The following is a 14377-nucleotide window of genomic DNA, read 5'->3' on the forward strand; positions in this document are numbered from 1 at the left end:
CTCACTGACGTGCAGGGAAACGTGCTGATAGAAGCCAAAGAGTGAAGGTAGAATAGAGGTTTCCATGTGTAAAATCTTTATTATGTGCACAGAACTGTTTGTCAGGGGTTCGGTGAAACACAAGCTGGGTGAGTGGTCCCTTCCCAACACCAAATATGCACCGGAGAGGGCGACTTTAGTTCAACCCTTAACAGTGACAAGAGGCACCACTACATTTGCACAACATATACACCAGAGAGATGCAAACCCCCACCCCCACCCCCCTCCCTTTTAAAACCCAATGTTTTTTCAATCCCAAGAACAGGAACCAAATGTGTTTTGAAGGAACTCTTCCACATTCATAAATCTGATAGTTAACGATGAGCAAACTGGCAGGAGGGAAAAAAGTTCAACAGCTATTGTTTAAAATAAAAAAATCCAGCTTTACTAACTCAGTCTACCAGGTTGTGACTGGAATGTACAACAGGAGAGAACATAGATGTAAAAGCAGTGCATGAAACCGCACACGAGTCATATTTGGCGACACAAAAAATGAACAATGGAAATACTGATGCTACATACAGTTGTTGAGTAGTAAGTACAAACTTCACATAAGAATGTTTTACCACAAATTGAAAACAAAACAAAACAAAAAAAATGTTAAGACTTCTCCTTCAACCAAAATGTCTTTTCTTCAGATGTGTACTTGAGCTGTAAGAGTTTTTCCTTTTCTCAGCGTGTGTCGGGGCAAAGTGTGAAACCGGAGGCTTGATGGGGAAAATTAAAAGTTCATTTTGGAATGTAGGCTTGGACTCGTCACGGGGACGACGCCAAGCTGCATGAAGTCGAATCTTGTGAATTTGGCCGTGGCTGACGCTGTCCATTCGATTCTCTCCAAAACAACGGGAAGGGGCCGCGACTTACATGGCAACCTTGGCAACCTGCTCTTCCAGTCTGGCGATTCGACGGTCTTGAAGGATGACACGGTCCCTGAGTGACTTGAACTCTCGGAGCACCTCTTCCAGTTTATCTTCCATTTTCTAGTCAAAAATGGAAAAAGGTTACGTTGACAAAGGTATTTTCCACCCTTCGTTTGAAACTTAAGAGGCTGCCTTAACATTTCCAGAACCGCTTACAGGAGGTCTTGTAATATGTGTCTATTTACCTTATCATGTTCAAAACAATCTAGTTATTAATCCTGTTAAAATAAGCAGGGACCTCATTTGCAATGAAGCCCTGGAGCTGTTCACATTTTCCTTTGCTGCTCCACTGAATTGTGACCCAAATACCAAAGTATGTGCTGATGCATAACTTCTGTGAATTGTTCCAACCATAATAATTACTGTGAATGGGAGAGTCCAAATGTCAGCAAAAAAATTAAGAAGCTGTGTGCAACCTTTTTGAAATATTACCAAACTAATCATAATCTGTTTGAATAACCTAGTTATTAGTAGTAATAACAAACAGTTTTGAGCAAAAACACACTCACCACTGAGGGCTTTGGGGTAACGTGCTTCTGGACAGTCGGGGTGTTCTCTGCTTTTGTGGCTGCCTTGGTCTCCAGGGTGTTCGTCTTGACCACTTTTAGATCGCGGTTCTTTGCGGAGACGTAGCCGTCTTTGAGCGAGATGAGGATGGGGCCACCGTTCTTGCCAGCGAACCACTCGTCTGCCTCCAGGGCAGGGTCGGGCCCGGCTGTGTCGGGGTACAGGTCGTCCTGGAACAGGTCCGACTGGGCGGGTGAAGAGAGCGGGGAAGGACACAGGAAATGTCAGAAGGACAGGAGGGGACTGTGTAAAATGCGGAGGGGTTTGGATGGAGGAAAATGACACGGCATATTTATGACTTGATATAAACGGACTTACCTTACGTGGGACGGTCATGATGATTGGTTCACATTTTCTCTCATGTAATTTGTAAAACCTACCAAGACAACATTAAGAAGAGGTATATAAATTCAAACTTAATTTGTTATCTTAAAGGAATACATTAGCACTTCATTGTACAACATAGATGTTACCAGGCCAGATTATTGTCATCATCATAAATTAAAATAAATATGTAGAAATAAATCTAATCAGCAGATTTATGTAGTTTAACTATCCGTGTTCATTTTATGTTGACAATAAACTATAGTCATGTCTAGAACTGAAACAATAAGGCAGTTAATCAATTGGACCATTATCAGAAAATTAATCTGCAACACAATTTATAATCTGCTATCAAAAATGCTCCAAATTCAGCTTTTAATATTTGCTGCTTTTCATAAACTTCTATAATTCCAGACTAATTATCTTTGGGTTGTGACCTGTCGGTTGGTTAAAACAGCACAATATATATTTTTCACTACATTCATTTCACATAAACCAAATAATTTATATGTGGATAAATCAGTAAAGAAAAGAAAAAGAGTCCTAGTACTGTCCCCTTGCAGTTACCTTTGGCTGCGTGGACATATGACATGTAGGAAGACTATAAATTGTTTTAAACTTATCTGCTGTTGTAAAAATGTTTTACTCGTAGAGATTAATATCATATTAATCCACAGGAGCACACACGAACTGAACAAAGACAGAATTTGCCGGGGCTACCTTGCGATTTCACACTTGTTGACGTCCAGGCCTCGTTTGGGCATGTATCCCATGCCCCTCTGGGGCTCCTTGGTGGAAAAGGTGCTGAGGTAGTGAACAAACGGCGCCTCGTCTGTGATCTCAAAGTACCGAATGCTGCTGTCACCCTGACGACAGAGCTTATAGTGAGTCTTTGAACCTCATTGTTAGAATCAAAGCAGATACATCTTCATCATGAGGCGTCTCACCTTTCCACACAGGTAGACCACGTTGGTGTCGGGGTCATAGAAGGGCAGCAGAACTCCGTTACTGGTGTCCATCTCTTGAACACATATCGGCTCATCCATGTTGTCCTGGTGACACAAAATTCCGCATTTCAAGTAATGGTACAGCTTGGAGGAACCTAGAGTATATATAATTTACTGCCCATGATTATAAATTCAAATCAAGTGATTGGTGATTCGTCTGATTCTCTTGTTTCTTCATATGAACTGCCCCCTGCTGGAGCTGAGATGTTACAGACAAGTGAGGATGTTTATCTCACAGGAGCAACATTTTGACATACAATGATCAGCCACAACAGTCTGAAAATCAAAACTAAAACTGATTTCTGATTCAATGTCTCTATAAAAGTTCAACTTTTCACTTTAAAATCTGTAAAAGTGTTGCTGTGGGGAATCAGTGTGTTGAGGATCGAAAGAGATTCTGCTGAGCGACATACACTTTTCCACAGGGCTAGCTGGCGCTCGCTCATGCGGCTGAATCCGGTGGTGAAAATGTTTCCGTCTGCTAAAAAAATGGCTCTCATTGGTCGAGCTCCCTCGTGGGCTTTGTCCTTCTCCTGAAAATAGACAAAAACACCTGTCAGAGTGGTCAGCCATGTTTCTAGGCTTTGGTAGGCGATCCTGGGAAACAATATTCCACTCATCACGCATCAACCCCCCATTCAGCATTTTCACTTACTGCCACAATCTTTTGTTTACGGGGGTCGATGACGCGGACCTTCTTGTCCTTGCAGGCGGTGCAGAGCAGGTTGCCATTGCGGCTCCAGCTGACACTAAAGATAACATCAGGGTGCATGTCCTCCAGATTGATCATGGCCTGTCCTGTGCCCACATTCCAGACGATGATCTGGTTGTCACACCCTAAAATGGACACACACAGCAAGGCCTGACTGCACACACCTCTGCGTCCAAGTTTATTTTCGTCACTTTAGGTCACACAAAGCAACACGGCAGAAGGCGGCATACCCCTGAGATAACTGGTCCGATTTGGAGTTCAGCTGTGCACGGTGGACAAATGGCAGGCCAGTGACCCAAACAGACAGTATTACATTAGCTTGAGGGCATTGGCAGGACCAGAGGGTTCAGTCAAAGGTTACCTGCACTGAGGAGAACGTTGCGAGCGGTGGGATGCCAGGACACGATGCCGACCCTCTTAGAGTGGCCCTCCAACATGACCACAGGCTCTGAGAGGGGGGTCTCCAGCCCGTTCTCTGGGATCTGCCAGACCTAAATCAGAAAAAAAAAAAAAAAATGAATGTGTATGACTGGGCAGTTGGAAAGAACAGTAAGGACACAGGAAATGTCAGAAGGAAATTTCCTGTGTCATTCCTTCTAGAAGGAGAAATGTGTAAAATAATGGAAGGCAGCAACAAGCTTAACAGTGTTATACGTAGACAGGAAAACTCTGGTCACAAAAATATGAAAGTATTTTCCAAATTCAGGAAATCATCTACGGCAAAAAATATTTTACACTCCAGAAGTGACAAATATATATTGATGTCAACAAATATCAAACATTATTGCTTCAAAAAGGTACTAAAACAGTATATTATATGTTCTGTTGTTAATGTTTTATTATTATTCATAAAGTAAATTACGTCCCTTAGTAAATACATTTCGATGAATCTTTTAAAAATCATGTGACACAAAATATAGTGATACAAAATAAAATTGATTTAGAAACATTATAAAATCAACAAAGTATTTAGAATCAAGTTTTTCATGAAAGAAAATAACCCAAAAAGAAAATCTATGATCTGCACCAGATTTTTTTATTATTCTTAATACAGAACATCACGTCCGAGATCTAAAATCTCAAGTACAGGGGTTAATTAATCATTGACAAGTGAAATTGTTCAATAACGCTAATATAATAAACCTTGAAAAACTCAAAGCTCATGTGATGCTGTAGAGATTAACCACGACCTTACCATGACGGTGCAGTCCTCCGAGCCGCTCGCGATGACATGGTCGTTATGAGGACACCAGTCGATGTCCAACACTGGGCCCGTGTGACCACATACTGTCGGGTAGACCTTGTCTATGCGGCCAGTCTGCAAGACAAAGAACAACTTAGTTACAACGGGTTTTAAAGGCTGTGACCTGAAGTAAAGAAATAATGTTAAGTGCTATCTAGACACAAAACTGTTCATCACTTTTCTCTGACCATCACCAGCTGACTTCATTCTTGTCTATAGAACAATCTTTGTGCGCTCAAACAATAATTTTACACTTTTATATCCCGACGTTAACTCAAAGTTTATTTACTCTTATATCAAACCATATCTAGTTATGTAAAACCAGCAAACAGAGGAGCTCACATGTCCACAAATATTTCCCTTAAAATCAAATCAGTTGTGGTGATGAGAGAAAACAGGGAAGATTCAAACAGCACTTAACCTGATAACTGAATTCACTATGGACAAGATATCAGTTTATTTTGTGAGTATAAGTTCCATGTGAACACACCGTCAACAACTTGTTTACTGCTGTGATCTATTCTCATCAGCGGATGGACATAAGTGATTTCCACCTGACTGAAAGCAGCTTCTGCAGAGTTCGGCCATTACACAGTGAATATAAATTAATTAACGCAGTGGCCTCAGATAAAGACAGAGCAACCCCCTGGCCCCTGTGTGAGTATCATGTGCTGAGTGAGGGAACTGTAAATGGACACACACATCAGATGCCTTTACTATCAGGCAGATTTACAAATTGATTATCTGTGGTGGTTTGCTACAGATATTAGCCTCGGGGAACAGCGGGTCAGGGTCACAGCAGCAGCAGTGCACTGATGACCAGGCCAGTGGAATTGATTCAGCACATGTTCTACAACCTCTGGATGTGCGTTACAGCCTCCGTGTCCAGCTCTGGTCCTCAAGGGCCAGGCTCGTCACAGCCACTAAGTGTAGGGTTAGAGAATTTCTGACCTTGGTAAAGTAAAGTAAAAATGAAGAAACACAAAGCCATGAAACCCCTCTGTATAGGATGTGCAAATGTTGGAACAAGACAGCACATGTACAGTATCAACAGCACCAAGCCCATACAACGGATGCGCAGGTATAATATTGTTAATGTCACGGTGGGGCAAAACAAAAAAGTTGTTAGGATTCATTGTCTGCATAACATGAATGTCTGTACAAAAATTCCACAACAAATCCATCCAATAACTGCAAAGTGAGATATTTCAGTCAGGACCAGAACAATGGAGTTAGCATGTTGCTAACGTGGCTAAAATCATATACAAATTGTAATTTGACAATGTGTTCACGTTAATGAGATGGAAGGTAGAATCCCAGTGTTAAGACTCTCTTGACACTAGACAACTCAAGATGGTAACTGTTTAGTTTTATACTAATAACACATCTCTGGTGTTAAGTACGGCCGGTTATATGCAGAGTTGCACACCAAATAATCATTAATGAACAACAACAGCCCTCGAGGAGCACATTTGAAGAGCGGTGCTTTAAACCGTGTTAGTAGCGCATATTTATGTTAGCTGAGTTGAGTGTTTTATAACAAACTCATAGATAAAATAAAAGGGACCCTGTACTCGGACCTTAATTAACCCCCCATCCTTTCTAAATTCAATGTTTTTTGCAAATGTGGTTCTCACATTTCTTCGGAAATGCTCATCTCTTGGTGTCAACTAGAGGAAGAAGCGTAGCATCTGACCTTTTGTAGAGGGAGGACGAGAAAGGCTCCTCCCCCGCTGGCCTCTATGATGATGGCAACGAACTTGGGGTTGACGGCGCAGAAGGAGCTGTCCCATGTGACCCTGGAGACGCGGATGTCATCGTAGCTCTGGTCGTTCCTCACGGCCTGACCGAACACATGACGGAACTTGCTCTGTCGCACAACTCGCCGCAACATATCTGCAGAGAGAGAGATAAGAGTAAATACAGTACGCCAGAGCTCCTGGTCGTTCTGTCCACAGCTGTTCTCGTAAATGTCTTTGTTTGTAAAAAAAAAAAATAAAAAAAAATGTTTAAACACAAAAAAGCCTTAAGTGGCTGTTATAAAACCTGGAAAGGAGCATCCTTCTGTCACCACTGAGCATGCCGAGGGAACCTTGATGGGTAAGTTTGGTTTGCTGCCAGCACAGTCTGTCTGATGTGAGATTACATTTATTCGCTGTGACTCAGTTTGTTCCTGTGCAGAGGAATAAATTAGCTCTACCTACTGGAAAACATGAGACACGTTTTTTCTCTCTCCCCCAGCTGTGTTTACCTCCTTATCTCAGTGTCTGAGAGGAAAAAAAGTTCTGTAAACACCTTCATCCAGACTCCAGGTGTGTTTCAGTGAATTTTGGTCTTCTACTGTGTTAATGTGTGATTGAAATCAAGCAACAACATTTTGCTTTTTTGGCCCGTTTGACCAAGGGGCCAAGCTCTGTACAGTCTCAGCGGGGTTGTTTTTTATGTTGGTTATTTAGGTGGAAAGATTGATTTGAACAGAAAACAGGACAAAATTCAAGTTGAAACAATAACGGTGCAAATTTCACTGGGTGAAGCTTATTCACAAACTGTGGAAGAAAAAATGTTTTGCTGAAGTAGTGCAGTGTTGTTTGTGCTGAGTTTGGACAACACACCATATTTGCTTATGGATTAGCACACAGGAGGGTACGCAGGTTTTTCTGTTTTTCCATCAGTGATATTATATTGTATTTTTTTTTATAAGTGAGCATGCCACAGATGGTCTGATAGCTGCTATAAATGCTCTCAAATGTTGATCCACATTTAATGACCCCATCGCCTCCGCGCTCCTTCGCTCTCTTCTTGTTTCAGCAGAAGTAATTCAGCAAGTGCACACAAATGTTCCCATGGCAGATTCCACTGTTGGCTTCTTGAAATATGCTGCCACAACATGACAACCAAACAATAGAAATTCACCAAAAGCCAGAAATGTCTCCGCACCTTGAATTGTGGAGATGTTTTAATGTTTTTGTGACATGCTTTGCTGTGTAATTATGTGGAAAACATAGCCCCGCAGGACGGTAATTAAGTTGCCAGTCTGAAGCGACATACTGTGCCGTTACACAGGATGCTGCTGGATTCGTCTCCAGTTACCCACAGGTCTGTCATCACACCAAGCCACCTGCCTCTTCATATTCAATCGTAGATTATGAAAAATGGAAAAGCTGAGTCACAGCCTTCTGGATCCAATATAGAAACATGGATTTGCTTCTGGGCCCCAGAAGGCATTTTAAAGAGTTTTGGCAAAGAATTGGGACAAAATTTGCATCTTTGATTTCAAAGTTATCACTTAGAAAAAAATACCTTTGTTGCTCTGACTAAGATTATGTCAATTATACCCATGCAACTGTATTTTGATATTTAATTAAAATGCTTTTTTGTTGTTTAACTTACATTTTTTAACTTACATTTTCTATATGCCAAGGTATTCTGTTGTTTTTTTGTGAATGCAATGATTTTAAGAACGTGCATTATGTTACAGCACTAAATCTGAATTCAATAAAAGCCAATATATACTAACACACCCTCGCAGGTGCTTTTTAAGTTATTTGGCCTTAAAGAAGAAACATCTGAAGATGTCACAGTGGGTGTGTTGTGGGCAGTCAAACAACTAAATGGTGTTTTCATCCCAAATGACAAGTCTGACAAAAAAAACAAACACCCACATGCAAATAATGGGCACACACCAACATAACTTGACATATTTTCCACTTTCATCTTTGATAATCTGAGCCACCAGCCATGAGAGGGAATGATCAGTTTTTAAGTGGCATGCTGGTGGACACACAACACTTTTTTAATGAATCAAACACTCCCTCTTACAAAGGCCTCGATTCATAGACACAACGACCAGCGGAGCCATGCTCACCGACCACAGTGCCTGGACAGAACCGAACCGAACAGAACAGAACACGGGACGTGAGTCACTTTTACAGTGAGCAGAACAGCGTGTTCCCTCGGCCACAGTGTGAACAGACTCCGCTCGAGAGAAAGAAGCTCCTCTCTCCTCTCTCACACATGCATCTGAAGAGATGAGCAGATTTTAGCTGATGCCACACACACACACACACTTACAACATGCTGATCATGTTCCACAGCCAATCACCCAGCAGGACTGAGGCCCGCATGAAAGATGTGCACTCACTTGGCGGGCTGTTGTTACGGCAGTTGCACACTAATGCAAAGATGTTATGATTCAAGAAGAATCAGAAATCAATAAAGCGTAGTCAGCATCCCTGCAGGGGGGGAGGTCAGGAGTCTGCCCCCCCTCGTATGTTATTTCACTCTCACACCGTCTGGACATTGCGACTAACGCCGCCAAACACCCAACCGTACATTTAACCGTCGTGGCAGTTAGCCGCTTTAAACGCACGTGCCGGATAACGCGGCCTGATGCCAATCACCGGGAGGTGCGGACAGCCGCGCGCTGTGGCCGTTAAACAATGGTCGCCGCTGGCTAACGTTAGCTGCTGCCGTCACCACGAAGCTCCGTGTGTCCGCCCGCTCCTCCCCCGTTCAAACGAGAGGAGGGAGGCTGCGAATCACACTATCGAGGCGCTAACGAGACCCGGCGGGGACATGTACACGTTTGACAGACTATCGAAGCTGTACTTTCAGAACCGAGTCCATAACGGTTGGGTTCGGAACAACTTAGCTACGTTAGCAAACGTTACCGAAACAAGGGGGGGGGGGGGTACATTTTGGTGAATACGCCCCAGATGTGACTCTCACTAAAAAAAAACGCCACAAGGCATACGGTTTAATTGACTCAATTAATAATAATAAAAATGCTTTGATGATGAAGACGTATGTATAATATTAACGGGAGCGAGGGAGAAACAGTCGACCGTGTTCCGCCGCGCTGCCCCAGCCGCCTGCAAGGCAGCTGTGCCGGGGCTGGTCCCATCTCAACAGCCGCCGACACAGAGAGAGAGAGAGAGAGAGAGAGAGAGAGAGAGTCACCGCTAACAAGGGGGGAGATGGGGGGCGAGTGAAAGTCTTCTTTCATTTTCATGAACACCTGTTATCATGTGCCCTCGTGGAGCTGTGCCACCACAGGGACGTGTTCGATGCCCCTCCTCGAGCCCGCCCGTGTGCCTCTCATCCACGGTCCAGTTAAGCTAACATAGCCGCCTAGCTTAGCCTCGCTAGCCGTTAGCTGCGGTGGACCACAGCCAGCTGACGCTGGTGCAGATATTTCCACCCCAACGGGTTTTTTTTTTTTTTTTTGTTGGCTGCTCCCATTCTCAAACCCATCCAGCGAGCTACACGGCCGCTGCACGGCCGCGAGCGACGGATCACATGGGGGGGGAATGCACAATTCCGACATACTTCTCGGTGTCTCTTACCTCCTAAATCTATGCAAGATTTTCGTTCGCACGGGGGCAATCAATCACAACACATGAATCTGGTAGTTTAGGCGCGCCCTTATCCTGCAGGACGTTGCTCTAGTATCCCTTGTCTCCACACAAGAAGAAGAAGAAGAAGAAGAAGAAAAATAGCCGCCTTTGCACTTATTCCCCCTCACTGCTTGCAAATGTGTGGCCCCGGAGGCAATGTTTTAAACGCGGTGGTATTTCGGGATGCCGGTCGGCGAGCAGAGCATCTCCTGTCCACTCCTCACCTGCGGAAGACTAGCAATCGTCTATTCTCATCGTTATTAAAATTCAATAGGATTCTGTGACGAGCGACTGTGCGGCACATGCGCAAAACGAAAAGTCCGATTTCATTTTGCCCAAGGCTGTGGTTGGGGATGGGTCTGCAGGGAAACTGGAGTTCCTCCACGTGTCACCTTCGCGTCCCTTCTTGAAGCAGACTTACTGAATTAGCTGGTTATTTTTTTTTACTCAGCTGTACAGAAACGGTGGATTTCATAGCCAGCTACATCTTTTGTGTCAGCGTCCCTCCCCTCCCCCCTTGTTCCATCCCACTCCAGCCTGTCCAGTCCAGGCACAATGAAGAAACCCCTTCATCGTGTGTGATGCTGCCACACATCTCAAACATTCAGGAGACTCGACTGACAATCTTTCCCTCTGTATGCCTTTTCAGTAATTATGCTGCCTTTAAACACTTTTCCACACATAGTGTTTGTGTTCTGGCTAGAGATTTCGATAAGATAAAATGAGATATAACTACTTAAAGTAAAAGGATAAAATAAAAAAACGGAACTAAAATAGAAGAAGTGGGAGTGTAGTGGCAATGACAAAGGAGAAGAAGTAATGGTGATGATTAAAAATCATTATAAGACGCTAAAGACTCCAACCTGTTTGTCAATTATTATTTGATTAATGTCAAAACAATTTAGTGAACTCTTTTCAGATGAGTCCATTCTCCCCCTTCCCTCCTCTATTATGCTCATATACAGTATATATCTAGCACTGGAACCTGCCTTCCCAGTTCAAACTGGCCTACCAGGTCAAAACTCAAGTTTGCAAGGTTAATAACAACTATCATTTTTCCCCATCTCTTCACCATTCTTCATCAAGGTAAAAATATTTTTACTTTCATACTTAATTTTAAGTGCCAATGATGATGGATCACATCAGCTCCTGAGCTCACATGTCAACAGGTAGCTCTCTATGACATCTGAGAATACTTTCAGATGTGGTTAAAAAACTGGAACAAACTAGTAAGATGACCTTGAGTTGGATTTTTGCACGAAAATTGGTCTGAATTTTTGAAAATATAAAATTGTAGTTGTGATAAGTTACTGAGTAATTATCGATGAATATAATCAAATCTAAACTAATCTAACCTATACTTACTTTAAAAGAATAATAATATTTGTTTAAATGTAAATAAATCAACGTGGGATGTAGTTGAAAGAGGATTTATCTGTTTATTTCTTAAGCTGCTTGTTTCTGTGGGAAAGGGTCTTGGAGCCTGTCCCAGTATGAATCGACAGGAGGTGCGAAGACATCATGGACAGTTTCCAAGACCGCCTCTGGGATTATTAGAGAAGATAAACACATTAATACCCACATTTACACCTAGCAGGGAATTAGAGTCAATAGTTCACCCGGAGCTGCATGTGGTTTGAGTGTGGGAAAAATTTTGAGGTGAACGGGCTGAGTCGGAAATGATCCTGCTGCGTTCATCATACGTGAAAGGCGAGCTCCGGAGATCCGCATCCAGACACTTTCTGTTCATGTCTAGAAAGCACCTTGTAAATGCTTTGATAAACCACAGACTCATGAAAAAAAACGACAGAATTTACGTGTTCAAGCTCAGATAGTCCTAAGTGCTTACCTTTCTTTGGCGGTGGTTGAACTTCTGACGGTCTCTCCTTGGATCTCTTTGGGACATCAAAGGCATTCTTCATTACGGATACCTTCACACTTGGACCCTGCTCTGCCACTCGAACCTCAACTTTGGCCCCTTCAGGTTTGACCCGACCCTGATGTCTCTGCATTTGATTTGTTTCCTTGATAAGTTCTGCCACAGGCTTGAAAGAACCAACCTCGCTGCCATGTCCCGCATCCCTGTGACCAGTCACATCTTTACTGGAACCATAGTTAGCATGGTTGTCGTTGCTGACCTGAGTGTTGACTCTCTCAGACAGGGGCTCAGGGTAGATCTGTCTTTTCCCCGAACAAGCAGGTCTCGGTCTTTGGACTCCAATGTCCGACACAACCTCTGGTATGTGTAGAGTCTGTGTGGATGCAAAGGGATTTTGGGCCTTTTTCGCAACAGGAGGAGGTGAGCTTTTATATCTAGATCGTCTCTCCAGGGACATTCTTCTCTGCGACATGTCAAGGTTTTGAAGCTCTTCATCTGGACACAGGTTTGCCATGCGCACACAGTAGTCATAGTCGATCATGTCTCGATACTTATCATCCACGTGTCCGATTGAAAGATGTTGACCATATGGCCCAACATCAACGGAGAGCCTTCGTATGTTGGTTGGCAAGATGTAAGCGCCTCTTTCATCCCACAGCAAGCACATGTCCTGATTAGTTGGTTGGTTGCTGCTTGGAAAGTCTTTGTTAAAATGAAAAGTGTGTCTCCTCTTGACCCTCTCCTCAGTGGGCTGGTGATCTTTGACTCTTCTTTGCACATCAGTTGACATTAATTGTGCAGTTTTGAGCTTTATCAATGCATTTTTAGGTTTTTTGGGTACAGGTGGAGGTGGACCTCTGACTTTGAGCTTTTCTTTTGGCATAGACTCATCTTTGGTGGGCGTAGCTTCTGGCACCGTCTGTGAATTGAGCATACTGGTATCGAGCTGTGTTACCATCATTGTGTCTTTCTTAGACAACAGATTAGTTAAAGGTGGAGGGGTGACGATGGCAGAGAAGCAAACATGGTCCCTCTCCCTCTTTGAGTTTGCTGTCTGTATCTTTCCATCACAGCTTTCATTCCCCAGCAGTGGAACAGGCGGGATCAAATCGCTTTGTTCCTTTGAAAATGAGGAATGGTCTTGCTGTGGTATTTCAGATTTAAGGGGCTTGTCTGCTGCTCTACCGGAGGCTTGGCCACCCTCTTTTTTAGTAAATGAACTAACAGCTGCTTTGGCCCGCTTAGCGACAGCATCAAGAAACCTGTTCTGATAGGATTGACCAACTTGTGTTTTTTCTGCAATGAACTCTGAATTGTGACCCTCCTTATTCTCCCCGCCCACCTCTTCCTGTTTAATTAAACAACCTGCTTTATCAGTCATTTTTTCCAAATTCCTACTGCTGTTGCTTTGTGTTGACCGGTGTGTGGAAACTTGCCCCTTGCTCTGATCATTCATGTTTTGCTCCCTCTCTGCTTTTCCTCTCCCAGTTGTCTCGGTGTGGGCAGCTCCGACATTACCGGCTCCTTTTAGCTGACACCTGCTGCCTGTCACTTCAGCCAAACGTTGACGCATTTCGCTCTCCTCACAGGCAGCGGGTGAACTCCTAGCACGTGCTTCAACGCCGTCAGTTGTCACTAAAATTGTGTCGGACGTTCTTCTACTTTTATGCTCATGCCACTTTTCTTGAGGGGTATTCCTGGAAGGTTGTGGAGGTTTGTCATCACCGGAGGTAGCAGACGTGTCTTTCTCAGCTCTTCTTTTAATGGCTGCTTGAAGATTCTCTGTCTTCCTGTTGCCCAGGTTATCATTTTCTCCATCAAAAGACGTGCAATTTTCAAGCACCAAGTCCTCCTCATTAGTGGGATCGCACGTGGCTGTTAGACCCCTGGCTTGAGTGTCAGGACCTGACTTGCTGCAGCCAGTTTCCGATTTCCTCCCATTCCCCTGCTCCTCCATAGCTGTAGTCCAGGTTAAGGCCACAGCCTTACTCTCAGAGCCTTGCTTTTGGTTTGAAGTTTGTCTGGTCTCTTTAGGGCTCGGTACAGTCTCTGACTCCTCTACAGTTCGAGTGTCACTCCAGCTCTCCCCGTCTCCACCCACCCACTTTCCCCTGGTGTTGAAAGGGTGCTCCCGCCGACACAGAGGCCTGATTGGCTGCCCAGTTTGGGAATCAGTACGTGCAGAAGTGACTGTGTGCTCCCCGGTATGCCCAGTGACACTGATCCCATTAATCCCACCAGTACTCTGTGGGGTCGCAGAGCCGCCATCCTCCTGATCCCTGCTCTCATC

The 14377-nt window shown here is 43.8% G+C and overlaps 1 protein-coding gene across 5 annotated transcripts; it reads right to left on the reverse strand.

Annotated features, from left to right (window-relative positions):
- Positions 1-55: 55 nt before the first annotated feature.
- On the reverse strand, positions 56-13345 carry coro1cb (coronin, actin binding protein, 1Cb). 5 transcript variants are annotated; one of them, XM_035608433.2, is made up of 11 exons: positions 12058-13345; positions 6509-6708; positions 4765-4887; positions 3931-4060; positions 3513-3694; positions 3271-3390; positions 2798-2902; positions 2571-2716; positions 1845-1902; positions 1469-1711; positions 56-1019 (listed from the first exon to the last, which is right to left on the reverse strand). In XM_035608433.2, the coding sequence occupies exons 1-11, from the start codon at positions 13046-13048 to the stop codon at positions 900-902; spliced, it is 2418 nt and encodes an 805-aa protein (XP_035464326.2). In that variant the 5' UTR covers positions 13049-13345; the 3' UTR covers positions 56-899. The 5 variants fall into 5 exon arrangements, with proteins under 5 accessions (XP_035464326.2, XP_047185653.1, XP_047185651.1 ...); XM_047329697.1 differs by lacking the exon at positions 12058-13345 and adding an exon at positions 10433-10586; XM_047329695.1 differs by lacking the exon at positions 12058-13345 and adding an exon at positions 10158-10426.
- Positions 13346-14377: the final 1032 nt, after the last annotated feature.

This window comes from Scophthalmus maximus, chromosome 20, assembly GCF_022379125.1.
Source record: "Scophthalmus maximus strain ysfricsl-2021 chromosome 20, ASM2237912v1, whole genome shotgun sequence".
In the NCBI taxonomy this organism is placed as follows: Eukaryota; Metazoa; Chordata; class Actinopteri; order Pleuronectiformes; family Scophthalmidae; genus Scophthalmus; species Scophthalmus maximus.